We start from the raw sequence: 20,726 nt of genomic DNA, 5'->3' as shown, positions 1-20,726 counted from the left end.
GGAAGAGTCAAAGTCACATTACTGGAGAGAATCAAGCCAACATTACAGGGCAGCATAAAACTGGTGTGTGTGAGGTAGTTAAATGTTTTCTGCAAAAAAAATTGGATCATTAGATTTTGATAGATCATTATCATAACTGTGGATAAGCCATTTCAGCCACAAATACAGTAATTACCATAACATACGCGGATTTGAACTACTCTTCAACATGCATAGGCTACTTTGTGTCTGATTAGATTTGTATTTTGCGTTTGAGTTTTGTGTATGCTTTACATTTTCCTTTTTGAGTTCAGGAAATGCCTTGTGTTCTTTAAAGCAGATATCAGTGGAATGTTTTTGTTAATATAAGTCCTAAATAGTCCTATTTTCCGTCAGCAATCACTTACATGAAGTATTTCAGCCTAAACACGAGTCTCTCCGTCACTCTGCTCTGCTGTAACCCGAGGAGAAAATTTTCCTTGTGGGATACAAGTGTTATCCAATGAGGAGAGAGAACGGCATGAAGGGCTGTGTGTGCAGCCAAGGGATGCGCGTGAATGTGGTGACGTAGCACGAGGACCAATTGATGCCTGACAAGGGCGGGGGCTGCTAACTCATGGTGCGTTCAAAGAAACTCGTACTTTGTGTTTTTCCTTCCTGTGAAGTCATACCAGTTCGATCTGGTACGAGTTCACGGGTCGGAAGTTACGAGTGGCCGTTATAGGGAACTTTCACAGACAACAGGATGGTAAAAACACGAGCTACGGGTTACCTGGAACGCTACCAAGTCGTAGTTGTGACTTGAAGCTGTAACTTACGGTTTCAAAAGCCTGCCTTGAACGCAGCATTAGCCGAAACGGCCGTGAAGCTGATATCTGCTTTAAATACTAGGGGGAAAAGGCTAATTTGCTGCTTAAACAGTACAGTGGTGCTAGCGGCTCCTTGACTCACAGCTTCTTTTTTTAATGAACTTTATTGCAAAGGATTTGAACAATTGAATGTACAGATAATATCAGACAGGTGCTCCATATAATGTCACATTAATCAGATAAAAATAATACTCGATATCTTATGCATATGGATATGAGCAGTATAAACAATATTTCAAAAATAATAATATTAGGCTAATAATAATAAAATATAAGTAAATAAATAAACAAACATGACATGGGGATATGAAGAAAAGGAAACAGAACAGACATATATTTCTCCTCTTTGACAAGATTAGTATCATATTATATACTCCTAAAATTCACATAAAAAACTTCTTGTTGCTCCTTGACTCACAGCTGGATGTGGTGATGCTACGCCCTGACGTCATGTAAGGTGAGTGACGTCAGACAGGAACCAGTGGAAGGGAGCTTGACAAATCAAGATGGCGTCCCACGCCGAAGCAGGAAAGAGATTTCAGAATAAATAAAAACTCATTCGGGATAGTTGAACTTTGAGTGCCACCTCGACAAGACACCGTTCGCATTTTGAAAGGAACAGGACGGAGCAGATACAGGTGAGAGGGACTGTGTGTGTTTACATGTGGGCTCAGTTTTCTGTTCCAGGGGCGGTGTCAGCGGAGAGACAGCCGTCTGTCCGACCCAGACACATAACGTTACAGGCAGGCCACTGTCGGGGCTAAGCCTGTTAGCACGGACGGTAGCTTCTCTCCCCGAAAATATTAATCAGCAGCAGCAACTTGGTTTTATTCCACCTCAATATCCCAATAAAATCAGTAAATGTCATCCTCGTTGCTGGCTTCTTCTTAGCCGAAATGATTCTGCTGTGTGTTTGCTGTTAGCCCGTTTAGCTTTACGTTATCTTAGCTTGTTGCTAAGTGACTCTGTCCAAACTTGAGTAACACTTGCCAATGATTATATCGAGCTTGTTAACATAATTATAAACCATACGTGGCAACTTTGTGTATTAAAACGTCCATTTACATATAAACGTGTTTGAATGTGTGATGAACTAATAGCTGCGATGCTTTCGCTATCGTTAACGTTATAAGTTTGTGTCGTCGTATGTACATCAGATAAACTGACCGCTTTGGTGAATTGTACTGTGTTGTTGTTGTGGTCGTCACTGGTACATCTTTACTGTCGTGTGATCACTGTGCTCTGACCGTGAGCTCCTCCTAAGTTGTTTGAACAAGAGCAAAAATGATCAGCAACTTGTGGCGGTTGGATGTTATGTAACGTTGTCCAGGATAACTAACTACTAAATTAACTTTAGTCAACACAGGGAGACTCCACCAGGGGCAAATACCTTCTGATCATGTGTGGCCTATTTCCACGCATGATCAGGCAGAAGGCGTGTAGTCTGGTGACAATTATTTACTTAACAACCTAAAACGGACAGTTCACAAAGGCAACCTGTCATTTCTAAACTAATGTCTCTTGGAGGACCTTAGGCCTTTTTATGATCATTGAATTACTGGTAGGCACAGCCTGATAAGGTGTTAATTAGTGTCAAATATCCTTTAAATGCTAGAGATCCTTCACACTTTGACCAGGATGCCATATTAAAGATAGATGAGATTGAGATTTATTCAAATAAACAACAACCACACAATAGCAAAGCAAAGAGATGGGTGTTGATTTCAAATCCAACCATAGTATACATTAGTCATTTGACTCTGTGTTTTTTGAAATTTTTGTTCATTGGAGCTTAAAGAACATCATACTGCCCCTTTCAACTGTGAAAGTGGATCAAATGCATCAGTTTTCCTGTTGAACATGGGCCTGGCCGACATGAACACACAGATCAAGGTCCTGTGTCAGCGGATGTGAACACAGTGGCGTCTCTGTGTTGATAATGTTTGGCATTGTTGCACGGCATGACCAAGTAATGGGATTATGTGACTTGATATGCAAAGCCAGTGGGATAATGAAGAGTTTCAATTTGAATAGAGGGGACATTTTACACAACCATGTGATAACGTGTCATTGCTCTGATGCTTTGATTATAACTGTTTTTAGCTTAGTGAAAGAAAGAAATGAGTGATGCGTAAATATCTCACAGAGTCTCACATGAGGGCAAGTGAAACTGGAGAAATCCACTTCTTCATTATAGCCTGTTCTTTTTAACGATACATTCAGCTGTGGCTTCTAATGATCAACTCTTTGTTAATTAAACAACTTTATCACTCTGTCTGTTACTCTGTTATCTGTTACTCACTCACTTCTGGCCACAGATCTGTTTTCAGAGTCTCTAAATGGCTGCGAGGAAGTCTGGATCAGATGCATACAACAATGGTGAGGGGCTATTTCTCATTTGACTAATATTTTGAGATGTGAATGAAATGTAGGTTCAAGATCTGTACTTCAAATGCCTTTTCGTCTAACTTGCGGTCACTTTGTTTTTATGTGCACATGCAGGACCCATCAGCTACCTTGATGACGTTCCCTTCAAGATTAATGAGAAATTCCGCTGCCCAGCCAAAGTGGGGCTGCCTGTTGGTTTCTGTCTGCCTGACTGTGGCTCTTTGCTTGTGGACTCACAGGTAAATCCAGCATCCTCACATCGAAACTTAACCAAACTGAACTACACATATTATTGCACTAAACACAATGGGCCCTGCTCTGTAAACATTTTTTGTTGAAACAAGCAAACTACTGATTGCAGATCTCTAGTTAGAGAAGAGGAGGGAAGCATATGGGGTGACAATTGTGCCTAGTTACATGTTGGAAGTTGGAGTACCTTTTTTATATTGAGGTTTTTTCTTTTACAAATTACAACAATTTAAGATTATGTAGTTATCTGTTGAACTAGAGTTGTAACATCATTTAATTCTCATATTAATTATTTTCCTTTTCTTTACTATTCTATGTGGCCTCTTTGTACGTCACCTCCACTCTTCCTTCTACTACGATCCACAGTATGACTTTTCTTTGGAGAGACGTAGTGTGCGGTGGGGGGTTGAATTGGCCGAGGCCAGAGCAGCAGAAGCCAGAGCAGAAGAGGCCGCAGCCAAGCAGGAGGCAGAGAGCAGAGACTGTCTGGCTCAATCCCAGGACATTGATGGTGGTGGAGGGGGGATGCTCCGGTCCGCTGCAGACGATCAGGACCCTCTACCACCAGCATTGAACCCCGTCCTGGCAGGGCTGAGCCATAACGCCATCCTCACACCACTGCCAGCCCCAAGCCTGGGCCCCAGGAAAACTCAGCCGAGCACTCCTCAGCCACACAGCCTCAACCTCGCTGACTTTGAGCGGGAAGAGGATCCCTTCGACAAGCTGGAGCTCAAAACTTTGGACGATAAGGAGGAGCTCAGAAGCATCCTCCAGAGCCAGCCCCAACCTCAGCCTCCCCCCTCTGTATCCCCACCAGAGGTCTCCCAGATAGGATCCATGTCACGTGGAAACAGCCCGTCTCCTCCCAGCACCAACACCAGCCTCCCAGCCAAACAAGGCTTTACCCACAAACCCAACGGGTTGGTTGCCTTGCTGGAAATGGACAGGGTTGGGCATCCTGGTAACCGAGTGGGGTTTGAAACGGATGACCGACCCTGCAACATTCGCTCTCTGACTTTTCCAAAGCTCTCTGACTCTGGTGACCCAGAGCCGGTGAGGTACAGCCCGCTCCCTGCGCCCATTCCTGGTCCACGACACAACCTCCCCAACGGCAGCCCGCCAGCCATGCCCAAGACCCAAGTTATCGTCGCCCCTGAGCCACCGCCACCCAGCCACACCAAGAGCGGCACACCAAAACAGGTGAGTGTGCATAGGACATAGAGTGTAAAACTAATTGTATACTAGGGGTGGGAATCTTTTACTCTCTCACGATTAGATTCGATTCTGATTTTTGGGGCTACGATTTGATTCGTAATGAATGCTTCGGCCTATCGGTGTGCGAAGGATCCTCATGATCAACTCCAGTCTGCTTTGCAAGACAGAATGACTAAAGTGTCTTTTTCACATTTATTGAGGTTTAAACATTTTATCCATGCTTAGATGGAATTGTTGAAACTGTTGCATAAAAGCAATATCACATAACAAAATTTCAGTGCCTCTTTATTAAAAAAAATTGTGCAATTAAACATTCTGCCTTTTAAATTCTAAGGAAATGGAGGCCGACAGCCGGCAGATTTTTTTTTTTTTTTTAAATCGATTTTGGGACATTTTATATCGATTCTGAATCGTATTAAATGAGAATTGCGATTCTGATGTGAATTGATTTTTTGGCACACCCCTCTTGTATACATAGTTGATTTGTAGTATTGCTACTTGGATTGAGAGATAAAATGTAAGAAATATCACAATATTTTTCATATTCACTCATGTTTTTTCACAAGGCTGCCCCAGGGTCTGCTGGTCTGCCGTGTGGCGGAGCCCTGCTTAGCATGACCCCCAGCGAACGACAGTGCGTGGAAACCCTTGTAGGCATGGGCTACTCTTACGAAGGTGTCCTCCGGGCCATGCAGAGACAAGGGCAGAACGTGGAGCAGGTGCGACTCCCTCTCACCCCAATGCACAGACATCTGGATTCCTAGTGCACTCGCTCTCCGACGTGCTTGACGGTTCATTATTTGTGAGCTTGTGCAACTGTGTTCAATGAAGTATCAATACGTCTGTAAATATAGAGTTAAATTTAAAAATAAAAAATAAAGTTGTTGCATTACACTGTCTGTTGTCTCAAAAGTTATGGCAATAGATCAGTTTTTGTGACCTATACAGCTAAAACATGACAATATTACCTGACCAACAAGTGTCAGATGATGATGGCAGCAGCAGCAGCAGCACATACATACAAAATGAAAGCAAATGGAATCTGTATCTCAGATTTAATTTGTATGAGCTTGTTTTACATGATGAACTAGCACAGGCATTATGAATGTATAAGACACAAGCCACATACAGCATAAAAAGGGCCATAAATGAGTCCCACAAAATATTAACATGTGTGATTTAAATCCATAATACATTTGTATTCTCATGAAGAATGCTAGAGACCTCTCACTGATGTTTTGTACATCTACCATGCAATACTTTTATTCAGAAGTCTAAATATTATGGTGTCCAAAGCAGAGGAATAATAAACACGGATTTATTGTTTGTTCAAGGTACTGGATTATCTTATTTTGTCTGGACGTCTGTGTGAGCGGGGCTTTGATGCGAGTGCAGTGGAGGAATGTTTAGAGATGTACCAGTGCTCAGAGGAAAAGGTTTGTACAGCACATTTTAAGAACATGCATTGTGTCTATAAGATAAGTTAGATAACTGGGAGCTTATGCTTATTTTCACAAAGTCTGTAGATTCCATTAACAGAATATACAAAATATAGTAGTTTTAATATGTTTTCATCCTTCCTTAGGCTTTGCAGTTCCTTGAATTAATGTCAAGATTTGGTGAAATGGGATTTGAGCGGGATGCCATCAAAGAGGTGCTGCTGGTCCACAACAACGATCAGGACAAGGCTCTAGAGGACCTGATGGCTCGTGCCGCAGCCAGCTGAGCCGAACTAGCCAGCCAACCAAAAGCCCAGGCCAGGGCTTGCCTCCCGCTACCACCCGACACAGCATCTTTTCCTTCTGCCTACCCTGTCACACCATGCCCTGTCCTTCGCCTGGCTGTGGAAGGGACAGCTGGGAAACAGTTGTATTTCTCTCTGTGCTAAAACGTATTGTGTCTCAGCACTTCTTACAGACTGTGTGCCTAGAGTGGAGGGGGTCAAAGTATAACAATTCTTCATGGCGGTGTTTTTCTTTTTCTTTTCTTTTCTTTTTTTTAAAGAAATCCCAGGAGTGGGCTCCAGGATTTGACACTGATAGGTTTTTTTTTAAAGAATGCGACGAATGACTGAGCTGGACTGAACTGGAAGAATTGGGCTGTGGCGTCTTGATGCCATTCTGATTTGCTTCCACTTGGAAGTGTTTATCTGACTGCAGGCAAAGCTGCAGGACCGAATGGGGAGCTGGTGACAGTGAGTGCGACGCAGAAAGACGCAGTTTCAACTCTTGAAACTCCCAACAATTAAGCTGCCATCTTCCACTGCTCAGTGCAGACCTAGTAAATGGTGAAGGGGATAGGGAGCCTTGAGGAGGCTCTCTTCGAACTGAACGTACTAACATTAAAATTAAGAAAAAAAAGACAAACAAAAAAAATGAAAAATGAAAAAAAAAAGGCACAGTCACCAGGCAGAGAACTGACTCTCAAGAAGTGCCCTCTCTGCTCTGGTGCCCTTCACCTAGTTCTGTTCGACTTTTATGCTTTCATTTATTCATGTCTGTATTTCTGTTCATTTGAGCACTTTTTTCATCTCACTTTAAAGATTCAATTTCTTTGCTTTCTGTTTTAGGAACTGCATAATAGATCCATAGTCATTATAACTCAGAACATAAGAGATACTACTGCCCCAGTATGTTCCTTGACCTGCACTGGATTGGCCTGTTAAAGGAGTGGGGAGAGATGGGGAAAGTTCCTTTGTAGGAAATATTAAGAAATATCCCAGAACCCACTGACACTGAGGTGTCACATACTGCACAGGCGCACACACATTTCATAATTATCGACTTATTTAAAATAGTACACTGACACTTTCATTTAAGAAAAAAGGAGTTTGATATGATAATGTAAGATATGTTAACTTACAAAGGTGACACTTTTAACTGTCATGGACTTCTGTTTGCAGACTGGAAAGGGGTGAGTGGTTTAAAAAAAGAAAAAAAGAAGTAAGAGAAGGTTGCTTTTGCGGCCTCATCACAGTGCAATAGAGATATTTCATATTGTGTGACTGTTGAGTGGCATTTTGAGCCTCAAATTATTGTTGGGAGATAAGGATTGGTTGTTGGCCCTTGCTTGAAATTTGGATATAACCAGAAAGAGTTTGATTTCAGTGATTGCTTTGATTTATTCTGTTATTGGATTTCATGCCACAATAACTCATCAAACATGACCGATTGGTTTGCTTGTCTGCTTTTTTCCTCATATAATTCAAAATGAAAGTTCATCTTCTAGTTTTTTTTGGCATCTACACAGTCTTACACTTAAATGTGAATTTAAAGAAAAAGTTCAGTCACCACATGCCAAATGCATTTTCCCCAATGTTGATTAGGTGTCATTGTTTTAAAAAAAGGAGCCAGCATCCTTTATTTTCATCGTATGTGTTAATGGACCTCCTGAGTTTCATGCTACATATGTTTAAAAAGCATGTCTGCTCAGATGCACATAGGGTAAAGATGGCAGAAATTTCCATAATCTTGAGCTCTGTGGTACTGATGGGGATTGCGAGGGGCATGGCAACAGATTAAGGGCTTAAAGTTAGCTAAATGTGATCAAGAGAACTGGCACTCACCTTGGGCCAGGTCCAGTCATTTTGTCTCATGCTCCACAAAATGCAAGCAGTATATTTTAGAACAACCCTTGAGTTTGACAAATGTATTTGTTGTGTTTTTTACTATCATAACAGACATAATTGTACTTGACTTTGTATCTGTACTTCAGCCAACAATGGAGGTCTGGTAGGTGATTGATGTTAAGAGTGTTTTCAAGGAGTTCTGTTTCCTAATAGCCTTCCATCTTGATTTACTGTGATGAAGATGAACAACACTCTTACCTTACGGACAAACACATAAGTGGTATTATCGTCTCTCCATACATAACTCAAGTGTGGTTTTGTTAATTAAACATAAAGCAAGCTGATGTCCACTTGCCTCTCCTCTAAAAGCCAGAAAAGCTTGGCTGCATACAGTATACCAGGTTCTGGACCTTCTCCATCAGTCTCCTTCCATTTCTGTTGTGATCTTTTTAGTTGTGTGGGGATGAAATGCAATTAGGTTCTCATTATTTAAGGGATCAAGTTTAAGGGTTTCTATGTCAGATCCACTTCAAAGTCACCACTTTATATAACACGGGGCTCTTAATGAATCCAATGAGCATTGATCTTAATGGTAAAATAGATGGTGGATGAGCTGTGTGTTCTTCCCCAAGCTCCTACAATGTGATTTGCAAAATGTTCAATTTCCTCTTGAATGAGCTGGAAAATACACATGATTAAATGTGCACATCTTTTCAGTGGTGAGACTTGGTTGTTGCTGGTGTTGCTTTCTGAGTTTAATTTGATAATGTTTTTTTTTTTCACCTATAGTCTTGACAGATTAAATGTGTTACATGAAGGTGGTGAGGAAATACAACGCTCCTGCTCCTTGTTTTCTGTCTTCTACAGCGAATGCATTTTGCAGCATGCAGCAACAATACAGACTAATGTCCATCCAGGTATTGTTAGCGGCAACTAGAAACATCCAACTGTGAGGCCTAGTCAGCAAAAAACAGACGAATATGCAACAGAATAGAGGCTATACTGTGTCTGCCTGGGGAAATGAACTGAGACAATTTAAGATCCAACATCCTGCTGACTAATCTGTGATCAGATTGTTATTCGGATTTGAACATCAGCCATGTCTTGGTGGTCACGCATATAACGGTCATCTTCAGAAAGATCCAGTAAAGCACATTATTAATCCTAATAGATCCTCAGTCTTAATCATCCATTGTTTCCATATGTTTTTAATGTGCTTATAATCCTACACATTTACAGCTGGAAACGGTTCCACAGCTGGTTCCACTGCATCGTAGCATATTCAGGAGAAAGGTGACTAATCATTTACAAGACATGATGAATCATTGTGAATATCTCAACAACAACTGAGACTGAACTTTGGTGAACATTTAAGTACTTCAGTGCTTCAAATACACCACAATGGCAGTAATAGCGCCACCACATGTAGATAAATCAGATAAGAAATGTTGCAAAATGCTTTGAGTAACATCAACTGCAAAAGGTGTGGAAGAAAATTAATCTGTGTACAAGTATAATGGGTGATGGGGAAGACTGATCAAGGGCACATCATTTTTCTAAATCATGCATTTAGTTCTCTTAGTAAACTTTGTACAATGTGACCTGACACACGTACATTTCAATCAATTCAAGATGCCATTCCTGCTGCTACCAAACTCTGTTCAATTGTGAAACCTGCAGAGTTTGATGCACTTTCGCCACTAGGTTACGCTGTGGCAAAAAACAAAAACAAAACAAAAAACGTTTGCAGAGTTGTCAAGTACCATGATTCCTCTTATACATTGTCACAAGGCATGTGAATATTGCTCATAATTAAGGAGTAGGCCGCCTAACTATATTTTCTATGAGTGCATAAAAGTAACAGTGAAATGCTTTACAGTCAAAATGTGTTGTGGCCGCAGCACCACAGTGTGGACAATTATTGATATTTGCATAATTATACACACCATTAAAAGTCTTAAAAATCTTTGGAATCACTGTGCGATCAGGTTCATCTGGAGGAGGTGGTGCTGCAGATGCTAGCCTGTACTTCAGCAGTAACTTGTTTGCCTTATTTCAGTCTATTTATATTGTCTGCTGCTGCAAGAAAATAGGAGGCTTTGGTAGCAGCAGCAGCAGCAGCAGTAATCACGCATTTTCTATGAAAATTAACATTTCATTTAGGTTGTGTATCAATAAAGTTGATCTAACTCGAATCTAACCTCATTCTATTATTTATGACACCATAATTATAAAATGCAAATGAATGTAGTATTAAAAGGTATCATAAAAATCTTAACAATGAAACAAAAATAAATGGAGAAAGATTATCCATCACCTGATCGCTGGCCTCCCAGGGCTACACGCATTTCGCGTGACCGCGCACGCAAGGCGTTCGCGTTCACGTACGACCTTGTTTTTGTTGATGTTTAATTTGAGTGCGGCTGCGCGCTACTCAATGCTTTCGCCGTTGCTGACGCGACCTAGCAGGAAAAAAGAGTGTGAATCCTCTGGATTTAGCTGGCGACTGTGTGGAAACCGAATAGGTCGGGTCGGCGTCCGTGCATCATTGTTTTGGAGCCCAGGAGAGGCGCTAGCGACAGGAGTTGAGCGATAATCGTAGCCTGCGACTAACCAACCTCTCCCGTATGTGATCGCCCTCCCTCGTCGGTCGTCGGACGCTGCCAAGCGAGGGCCAAGGAACAAAATAGCATATCGCCATTATATGATCCAGTGTCCAGCGTCACTTTTACCCTCCATGTGGGTGAGGGAACTGTGTGTGTCAGATTATGGCGAGAAAAACAGTTAGCAGGAAAAGGAAGGCAGGAGAGCCCAAGGATCAACAACAGGTAGGCGGAAACCGGTGGAGATCCATATTAGCTATCCAGTCGGATATTTTAGCATGCTAACTAGCACTGGGCCAGGCAGATTTTACTGATACTGCATAATATATTCAGTTGAATATTGATTAAAGATCAGCAGATTGGCTACTACATCACATTGGCAAAACATACGTTAAACAATCACAATCGTGCTTACGTTAAAAACAATAACACTGTGTTTCTGTTTGAAAGTCAGTGCCAGCTAATGTTAGCAGTACGTTAGCCAACGGCAGTCCGTTATTATCAATATGACAGCTAACATTAGCTAAGTGGGCTATAGCTACGTTACCTGATTAAGGCCATTTTTTCCAGTTGTGGGCACGATAAAATAATTTATTCGTGGGAAATAAAACCTGTCAGTCACTTGTTTGGTCGGGGTCATCACTTGTCACCCTCGAATAGGCCACCCTGAATGTCGTTACTCACATATGAAGACTGAATCTGCATAAAGCAGTTAAATTACCAGGCGTAGCTGTAGCTTCTAATTAGCTTAGCTAGCTAACGTTGATGCTAGCTGAATCATTAAAGGGATAGTTCAACATTTTTTGGCAAATTCGCCTATTGCCATAATCCCTACAGTCACAGGGGTTGGTTCATTTCCTTTAATTATCGGTGCATGCTATTTTGAGATCCATGGGGCAGAGACGCGAGCTGCTCAGTGAACACAATGGAGGTGAACGGTACAGGTCCCCTTTCCCTCATTAAACTCGTCAAATACACAATCCAACAACTTCAAAACGTTCTGAAGTTATGCCCTGCACATTCACCACGCTATGAAATAATAAGACAGAGTTGTTTTCGAGGCAAATGCAGCCGGAACTACATTCCAGACACAGCTGCCGGGCGGAGTGATTTCAAAAGAGCAAGTAGTTCTGAATATTTGCTTCATGTGTTGTAATCATAGACTGTAAAGGTTGTAATGTTACATAATTATGCATGATTATAGCGTGGCGAATGTGCAGGTCACAACCTCTCCACGAGAGCATTTTAGAGTTGTGTATTTCATGAGTTTTGAGGGACAGGGGACCAGTGATGTTCACCTCCATTAGCAGCTCGTCTCTGCCCCGCGGATCTCAAAACAACATGCACCAATAATCAAAGGTAATGAACCTACTCCTATGACTATAGGGATAATGGCAATAGGCGAATGTGATTAGCTAGCTAGCTATTTTACAGGCAAAATAATCATAGATAATGGACTCTTGTGGAACTGACACAGTGTTTCTCCTCAGCACTTATCTGTGCAGTCAGTCCTCAAACCCCAGCTGTCACAAATTTGCATATTTATCTTTAACATAAATGCCACTATCAGTGGATTTGTTTTTAAAATTGTATACCATCTGCTTTCACTGCATTGCATGTCAACATTGACACGGTCTCTAGGGTTTTGTGGTTTACCTGTGGCACATGTTGAAGTGCATATTCACACGTAGGTTAGGGGTGTGCTACTAAAATACAGTGCAATTTCATGTAAATTCAGATGCTTACAGTTGTCTTAGCGTGAGAGAGCATGAGAAGAAAGATCAGCTATGTGTCCACTCCTGTCAGTTTTTTTTAAGCAAATTTAAAATGCATTAACTGATGATGTGTCCTCATTTGTTTTCAAAACTAACTCTCATGGCAGCTTCTCTCAGCAAATATTATTTTAGCATTCTGACAATTCTATCATTTTGCAGTAAATGTTATATATTTATCAAACCAAAGCAAAATGATACTGTAATCCTCCAGTGTCTTACTCAATGGTAAATAAATAGATTTACTGATAGATAGAAAAAATATGGCTGGTGCACTTAATCTTTAGTCTTTGTAACAACTTTTAAAATGTATGTGAGAAAATGATTTTGCTGTATTTTTGACAAGTTTTAATTCAGTAATAGAGATTTTATAGGGTCTATGATGGAATGCGTCTAGTATAGATGCTTCATTCATCTCCCAGGTTAAATAGGTTTGCCAATCAGCTAAATTGTAATGATCCTAATAGGAAACAATAAATATTAATTATTAGCCTAAGTAGAGATGTATTAAATTCAAATTCCATATTGCTCCAGCCTGATGAATTGTCAATGACACTGTGCATGTGTGGGTTTTTGCTGTAATACTCCACAATCCACTAACTCTCTGTGTGGGTGAGTTACAGATGTATCCATAATCCTCAGGGAAATGGGTATAGCTTAGACAGGGGTGCTGGGATATTAAAATAGGGACTAGAAAATACAAACAATTTAATGTGATGGAAATGGATCATCTTCTTGTTTTTATTTTCAGTTTTTATACATGTAAAACACAATTATTTTTAGTATCTGAAACATTTTGAACCTGACAAAAGTCTTGTGCTTTGCCCACATTAAATCTTAAGGCCCTTTAATCCTTTTCTGCTCTCCCTCACCAGCTGGGCTGGTGTCAGGCGCCACACAAGCGGAGCCGTGTTTCTTGTTCGTCACGTCATGCCCAGCAGTGGTGGTGCAGTCGGCGCTCGGTGGTATGTGCCCTCCGGGGACGGGAGTTCAGACCTCAGCAGCAGCATGAGTTGCGGCTCCAGCGGAGCCTGCGGGGCTTTGCAGCCGGCAGGCTCCCTGGCATCCTCAAAGAGAGGGAGTTCTCTCTCGGGCGACTCAACAAGGTGTTTGCCTCTCAGTGGCTCAATCACCGGCAGGTGGTGTGTGGGACCAAGTGCAACACGGTGAGATGACATTGCAAATCTACATTTATTGTTTTGGCATTCCCATATATTACTCATACATTGTGACTTGTCATAGCAGATAACACAAGTGTAAATAATAACATTAGTATAAAGTAAGTGGATAATCATGTACTATACCAGAGCTCTGGAACTGACTAATGTAAGTGTAATGCAGCCATGGTTAATGTTATTAACCAACAGGCTTTTCCTGTTTGACAAGTTAAGGTTTCTGCTGTGAAAAGGGTGTGTTATTGATGAAATTTCCAACTGAATCTTTCAAATTCCTTTGTTTTGTGTCACTGTTTTCCTCACAGAGGTCAGTCTTTTATCCCTTGGGAGCAATTATCTTTGTTTGTTGTGCTGGAATATTAATATTACTTATATTTCATTAAAAAATAACTTTCCTCTAACATTCCAGGGTGGATGAGTCCCTATTTCATTTCTATTTTATGTCTTTACCATTAAACATAGTGGAAATCAGTGAGTGAACCTAATGTAAAGCATTGCAGGTGGAAAAGAAAGGGGGGGGTTGTGTACGTGTCTGTGGTGTCAAATGTTAACGTTCATGACCGTTTTGCCTCTCTTGCTTTTACCTGCAGCTTTTTGTAGCCGATGTCCTGACGGGGCAGATAACTCGCATTCCCATGCTGAAGGACAGAGAGTGTCACAGTGGAGGATCCGGGGCGGTGGGCGCGGTGGTGGCAGGGCGGCATTACCAACCCACAGGAGGCTCTCGTTCCCGTATGGACCAGCAGGGCTGTGGAATCCACGCTATTGAACTCAACCCATCCAGAACGCTCCTCGCCACGGGAGGGGACAACCCCAACAGCTTGGCCATCTACCAGCTGCCCACACTGGATCCTGTCTGTGTTGGAGATGTAAGTGGTTTGGATCACCAGTCCTGGTTTATGTTTAATGAATCATCCTTGGCCCGCTGTTGTCCGTTTAGTTGCAGTTCCCACAAACCATTAAATAAGCATTTAACTGTTCACACCCCAGCCTGAGTGTCTCTGAGTCCTGCAAGCACGGCTCATCCAGGGAAGATGCAAGTTTTGAATGTTGAGTCAATATTGTTTAAAGAGGTTTGTTGCCTTGTCGGCAGAGGTCTTGTAGAGATGCCATGTTGATTGGTCCAGCACTTACAATTACTGGGCAGATTGCCAAAACTTTATCAGAAGGCCATGGAGGATGAATATTTAACCTACTGGCATTTAAATTTCAACTTTTTCAGTTCTCCATTTTATAAAAGTAAGAGAGGACAGCAGTAATTGACCTCTCATCAGTCTCTGCTTTACTTGACACGAAGATGCCTGAATGTGTGTATCTAATACTGTGCCAATCCACTTCATTGCTATTGAGATATTTCAGTTTGGACCAAAGGTCAGAAGCTGTCATTTATTTATAAATTGAATGACAAGATTCATCAGTGTAAATGTGCCGTGTCTAGCCAGCAGCTACTTTTCATCACCTTTTCAACACTAAGCCACATCTTGATGTAGCTGTAATCGGCACTTAAACAACAGCTAATGTGGAAATCCCACCTAAGCCAGAGAAGAGTATTGATCATGAAGATTATTGACTGAATATTCAGGAACAGTGGCTACATCAGCAGCGTAAGGCTGTGCATGACTTGTCTTGATTTTACAAAGTGGCTATTTGTTTTTCAGGATGGCCACAATGACTGGATCTTCTCTATAGCGTGGATCAGTGACAACATGGCGGTTTCAGGTGGGTTGTTTTTCTCATTACGTATCAGTCCTCTAAATATCTATACAAGAATCAGACTAGGGCTGCACGATTTATCTTATTTTCATCGTCATCGTGATGTCAACAGGCACGATAAACACATTGTAAAGGTTACCCGAAATGTGATGAGTACGTTTTATTTACAGAGGCCAACCATTCACTCTCATAGCCTACACCTCATACCTGTAACGTGAGCTACACCGCCAGACGTAATGTAACACCTGCAGACTTCCGCCAAAGGCATATTGTCCTTGGGTTTTCTGTTCCATTCTCATAAACTGTTAGGGTGAAAACTGTCTTAACACTGAATATTTACCTTTACTAACTGAAGTTAATATTGGGTCTTACTGAGAAAAGTGAGTTATGATTAATAAATAAAACAGAACCCCAATGTTTTACTGACTGATGAAATAAAGCTGAACCTGTGTCTCTACACTGGAGATTGCCAAGCTGCACACAGTTACCTCATCAGAACTAACACTGAACATGTATTTTCCACGTTGAGATTACTAATCAACACTGAATATATCTCACTAATGATTGTTTTAGTAGATTGAGCACTTAAACATTTAAACAAGTTAATCCTGAGTGATGTGATGCTTTTGTCTTTATGTAAGTTGTCTTCGAATTGCATTTGAGCTGTTGTGTCCTGTTAAAGAATGTGAGGGAGTCGAGCATTAACCCATGTGGTACGAAGGGTTAACACATGGAGAGAGAAGTACCAGGACCCATAGAAGGATTTTTGTACCTGTTTATGCTAAGTTTCACTTCGAGTAGCAGTAAAGTTTAGTCTCATGTTTTTAACTAACTTTAACCTATTGTGTCTTATATTTTTGACTAACCCATTGAGCTTAAAGGAAACTGGAACTTGTAAGCAAACCCTATAGATTTGTGTTGAGCTTAATGCTTCAACTAAACCTCTTCAAATTCGGCACAACAGTCATCATGGCTACGATGAAATTATTAGATTTAGGGGGTCAAAGGTCAAGGGCATGGTGACCTTATAAATGCAATATCTAACACTTTGAGGGAACTGCTTCAGATGTGGCACAAATGTTCACTTGAACCTAAGGACAAGAAGGTCAATATGAGGTCAATATGAATATGAAGGTCACATTGATTGAAAAATATATTTTGGTCATGTCAATGTATTTTAGTGGATGAATAGTCCAGGCAGAAGTTTAGATATATGTGTGTATTTTAATGCCTAGGGTCCAGAGACGGCTCCATGGGCCTGTGGGAGGTGACGGAGGAAGTAATGAGCCAGGCCGAAAGGAGTCAGAGTGAGGAGTCAGTTCCCTCCTACGCCCACATCTCCCACCGCGCCCTCAAGGACATCCCAAAGGAGTACACCAACCCGTACAACTGTAAAGTCCGCGCTCTGGCCTTCAACAACAGCCATAAAGTAAGGCTCCATCGGACGCAGCTGTGATGTAAAATCATATTATTGTGACCCTGCTCCACACATTTCAGCTTTTGTTATTAATGTCTCATCTTCCCATGTTGTTTTCCCCCTTTCAGGAACTGGGTGCTGTGTCCTTGGACGGCTATTTCCACCTCTGGAAGGCTGAGCACAACTTGTGCAAGGTAAATTGAAATACATGGTTTGACTGGTAATCTGTAATGAATCGGTTGACCACCAAAATGGTAACTGTTCCCCTGATGAAAGTGGAGTTCCCTTGGATAGCTGTGGGACTCGTGCACAGATTTTCCTTAACACCCTCTTGTGTCTCCTTCCTTGTAGATACTGTCCACCAAGTTGCCTCACTGCAAAGAGAATGTGTGTCTGGCATATGGACAGGACTGGTCGGTGTACGCCGTGGGTTCTCAGGCCCATGTATCGTTTCTGGATCCACGGCAGCCTACACAGAGTATCAAGTCTGTCAATTCCAGAGAGAGGGGAAGTGGTGAGTTTGCAAACCTCCGAAATAAGACGAGCAAGAGAAGATGTTTGCATGTTTAACTCCAAATTATGGACAATAGTTGTGGCTACACTGTAATTCCTCCATTGCTAAAGTATGTGTCATAGCTTTGTGTGGGTAGAGAGAATGATACAGTACCTCCTAGAGGACACAGCTGTTTAGTCGGAGAGCACGAACAAGCAGGGAGGGGTCGGTGTTGACTTGTGAGGAGCTCGCGGCCTCAGACATCTGTGTCTCTTTGTGCAGGAATCCGCTCAGTGAGTTTCTATGAGCACATTGTGACGGTGGGCACCGGCCACGGCTCACTACTGTTCTACGACATCCGAGCTCAGAGATTCCTGGAGAACCCTCTGAATCCAGCTGGGGGGTACCGGAAGTGCCCAGGAGATGGCATCCTCAAGCTCACGACTGGGAAAGGCTGGCTGGTACATAATGTTTTTGTTTTTTTCCCCCCCAGCAGACTCAGACAAATATAAAAGCATTCCAGTTCCTGATTCCTCCTAACTTCCTTCTCCTGCTCTTCCTCCCTTTTGTGTCGCTTTTCAGAATCACGACGAGACGTGGAGGAGTTACTTCTCAGACATTCATTCCTTCCCAAACGCGGTGTACACCCACTGCTACGACGATTCCGGCACCAAGCTGTTTGTGGCAGGTGGACCTCTCTGTTCTGGCCTGCACGGCAATTATGCGGGACTGTGGAGTTAGCCTCTTCGTCACCTCCATCGCTCAATCACTACATCCTCGTCCAGATTTTTACTCAAAACCAGTCCCTCCATCCCTCTCCCTCTTCAAGTCCGGTTGTGACGTCACTGTCTTCGGTAACCCTCCTCCGCATTAAACTGTCACTCTGTTTTGCTCACACGTGGACTCAGGAGCATGATCTTGCCCCCACTGTATCATGGCTTTGAATATTGTTCTTGTGTATGTTTGTGTCCGCCATTATTCACCTTCTCCTGCAGTTACTCATTTTCTCCTTTTTTTTTTTTTTACCTCAGCTGCTGTTTTTTTTTTATATACTATATATATATCGGTATATATAAAAAAATGTACAAACAACTAGTTATTTTCAAGAGCTGCAAAGTCTGCCACCGAGGAGCTCAGCGGAGTTTTGGAAAAACATAAAGAATAAAGTAACATGTTCTCATCATTTAAGACATTTTAATCCAATCCACAGGGATTAGGCTATGGTCTTTTGCTGGCTTGTTTTTTGTACGTAAGGATAGTGTTTACCGCAGCTTCCTCAGTGATAAATGACAGTGTCTGTGTGAAAAACTCGTGGAATTCTCTCCAAAACTTTCCTTTTTCATTCTCTCACTGAAACGGACGGCAATAAAAAAAACAAAAAAATTAAAAAAAGAGAGGCAGAGAGGAAGGAGGACTGTATCATTTTTGAAGGACTGAACCGGAGTGCAGGTTGACGTTTGATGGAGAATATTTACTGGTTGGAACAGCCCGTCCTGTCCCACAACAATCACAAAGAACTTCTCTTTTCTCCTGTCGGAAGTCAAACGAAGACGCCAATTAAAGTGACTCACTTTTCTCACTAAGATGGCGGCAAAAGGAGAAACATTAAGATTGATAAATGCGGTGTTGTTGTTATGCTATTAATTAATCCCAACAAATACTTATTTTATTTTATGATTCTGTGTGATTTGACAGGCATGCCCCTGCTGATATTCTAATTTGCTTTATTTGTATTTATTTTGTCATTTCTTTGTCACCTTTATTCAGTTGGTCAGGGGTGTTAATATCTGCTTCTTTTGAAGGATGTGTTGTCTTTTTGCCCTTTGCTTATGTTCCTGTTCTCATTGACCAGAATGCTTTTCGGCAGATTTGTCCAATGGCAGTGTTTATATCCTGATCTGTAACCATCTGTTGTTATTAGAGAATTTACCATGAGGTTTTCAGCTTTGGTAGCAAGTTAAGTGTCACCAGATATAATAATTAATAGACAGGAGCTTTTAGTTAATGGATTGAACCCCAACCCCCCCTCTATAATTCTGGGACTCCTCCACAGGAACTGGGTAGAAGATCTGTAGTAGCTCACTTTGATCTTCTCAACCAAGCAAGAAGGATGCAACTAATGAAAATTTTTGGACTGGAGTGAGAGGCTACAGGCACATACATTTGTTGTTGCAGTTGTAAAACTTTTTTTTTTTTTTCTTTCTCTTTTTGTATCAAGGACTGAGTGATTCTACTCTTCTCCTTGTTTGGTAGAGGCAGGGTAGGCTTGAGTTACATTTTTGCCTTCCTCAAGTCTTTCTGTGAAAGACTGCCACAGGCGATCATAGTTTTCCTTTTCTACATGGAACTTTTCTCCAGTTTTCACGATGACGACAGATTGAAAAGAGACACCCCAATTAGGACCACGAATTGAACAAATAACCAACACTTTAAAAGTGTATTTTATATATAAATGTGTATATGTATGTGTAAAATACATAGGGACAATTGCATACATTTTTATGTATAAGTCTGAGGAAGTGTGTGGATTGATGTGTCTACTAAGTGAAGCCCTGTTTTTTTTATACACGCCTCATGAATGTTTTTACAAATGACTGAATCTGAGGATATTGTAAGATAAACATCTGAAAAAAACAAGTTATTAAATCTTTAAAAAAGAGTAAATAATAAAAATAAAATGTATATTGATGTAACATTTTTTTTTCTTTCATGCATTCATCTAATTTGAAGTTTTCATCCTGAGTTAAAACAGCTCACTGCTTTTATTTAGATGTTGCCATTAGTGATATGATAATCCTAATATATGGTGGCTTCCATTATGACAAGAGGACAGGGTCACTAGTGGATCAGTTACTGTTGACATTGTGTAGCTGTGTTCATCTTCAACAAGCACGACAGAAAAAGTGAATTCATTCATTAAAATTCAAAACTCCAACGTGAATCCTTCACTTCACTTCACTTCACTTTTATTTAACTCGCAACCACATACCATGGCATGGAGCACAAACATCAATATCAACAATCAAACAGCAAGTGGCAAGGCTGTACATGCTTTCCAGCTCTGATAATCAGAAAAAAACTAAAAAAAAAATCATTTAAACAAAGGAAGGATGCTCTTCAAAAAGGCACCTAACTTATAAAAAACTTGAAAAAACATCTTGTAGTAATAAAATCAGTTTAAACATAGATTTTCCTAATACTTTGGCAGATAGTTTTCTTACACTCAAACAAAATGTGGAACTCATCACCAAGACAGTTTATCATTACAAAGATTACAAAACCTCT

General features: G+C 41.2%; 2 protein-coding genes across 2 annotated transcripts; both read left to right on the top strand.

Moving 5' to 3' along the window:
• Positions 1–1,329: 1,329 nt before the first annotated feature.
• Positions 1,330–9,340, top strand: ubap1 (ubiquitin associated protein 1). The gene is made up of 7 exons (XM_083972591.1): positions 1,330–1,486; positions 3,167–3,227; positions 3,351–3,475; positions 3,852–4,685; positions 5,267–5,419; positions 6,035–6,136; positions 6,286–9,340. The coding sequence occupies exons 2-7, from the start codon at positions 3,188–3,190 to the stop codon at positions 6,424–6,426; spliced, it is 1,395 nt and encodes a 464-aa protein (XP_083828717.1). The 5' UTR covers positions 1,330–1,486; positions 3,167–3,187; the 3' UTR covers positions 6,427–9,340.
• A 1,336-nt stretch (positions 9,341–10,676) lies between these two features.
• dcaf12 (DDB1 and CUL4 associated factor 12) lies at positions 10,677–20,134 on the top strand. Its single transcript, XM_083972323.1, has 9 exons — positions 10,677–11,096; positions 13,519–13,809; positions 14,409–14,687; positions 15,477–15,537; positions 16,767–16,960; positions 17,077–17,142; positions 17,300–17,462; positions 17,724–17,902; positions 18,024–20,134. The coding sequence occupies exons 1-9, from the start codon at positions 11,037–11,039 to the stop codon at positions 18,180–18,182; spliced, it is 1,452 nt and encodes a 483-aa protein (XP_083828449.1). The 5' UTR covers positions 10,677–11,036; the 3' UTR covers positions 18,183–20,134.
• Positions 20,135–20,726: the final 592 nt, after the last annotated feature.

The sequence above is a fragment of the Trachurus trachurus genome (genome assembly GCF_905171665.1).
Source record: "Trachurus trachurus genome assembly, chromosome: 5".
Classification (NCBI taxonomy): domain Eukaryota; kingdom Metazoa; phylum Chordata; class Actinopteri; order Carangiformes; family Carangidae; genus Trachurus; species Trachurus trachurus.
Note: the sequence above shows the minus strand (reverse complement) of the source record. Positions and strands in the feature narration are given on the sequence as shown.

Coding starts and splice junctions, on each gene's coding strand:
- dcaf12 (XM_083972323.1), top strand. CDS start 11,037: ATGGCGAGAAAAACAGTTAGCAGGAAAAGGAAGGCAGGAGAGCCCAAG. Junction 11,097..13,518: donor AGCCCAAGGATCAACAACAG/GTAGGCGGAAAC, acceptor CTCCCTCACCAG/CTGGGCTGGTGTCAGGCGCC. Junction 16,961..17,076: donor CCTTCAACAACAGCCATAAA/GTAAGGCTCCAT, acceptor TCCCCCTTTCAG/GAACTGGGTGCTGTGTCCTT.
- ubap1 (XM_083972591.1), top strand. CDS start 3,188: ATGGCTGCGAGGAAGTCTGGATCAGATGCATACAACAATG. Junction 4,686..5,266: donor AGAGCGGCACACCAAAACAG/GTGAGTGTGCAT, acceptor TTTTTTCACAAG/GCTGCCCCAGGGTCTGCTGG. Junction 5,420..6,034: donor AAGGGCAGAACGTGGAGCAG/GTGCGACTCCCT, acceptor TGTTTGTTCAAG/GTACTGGATTATCTTATTTT.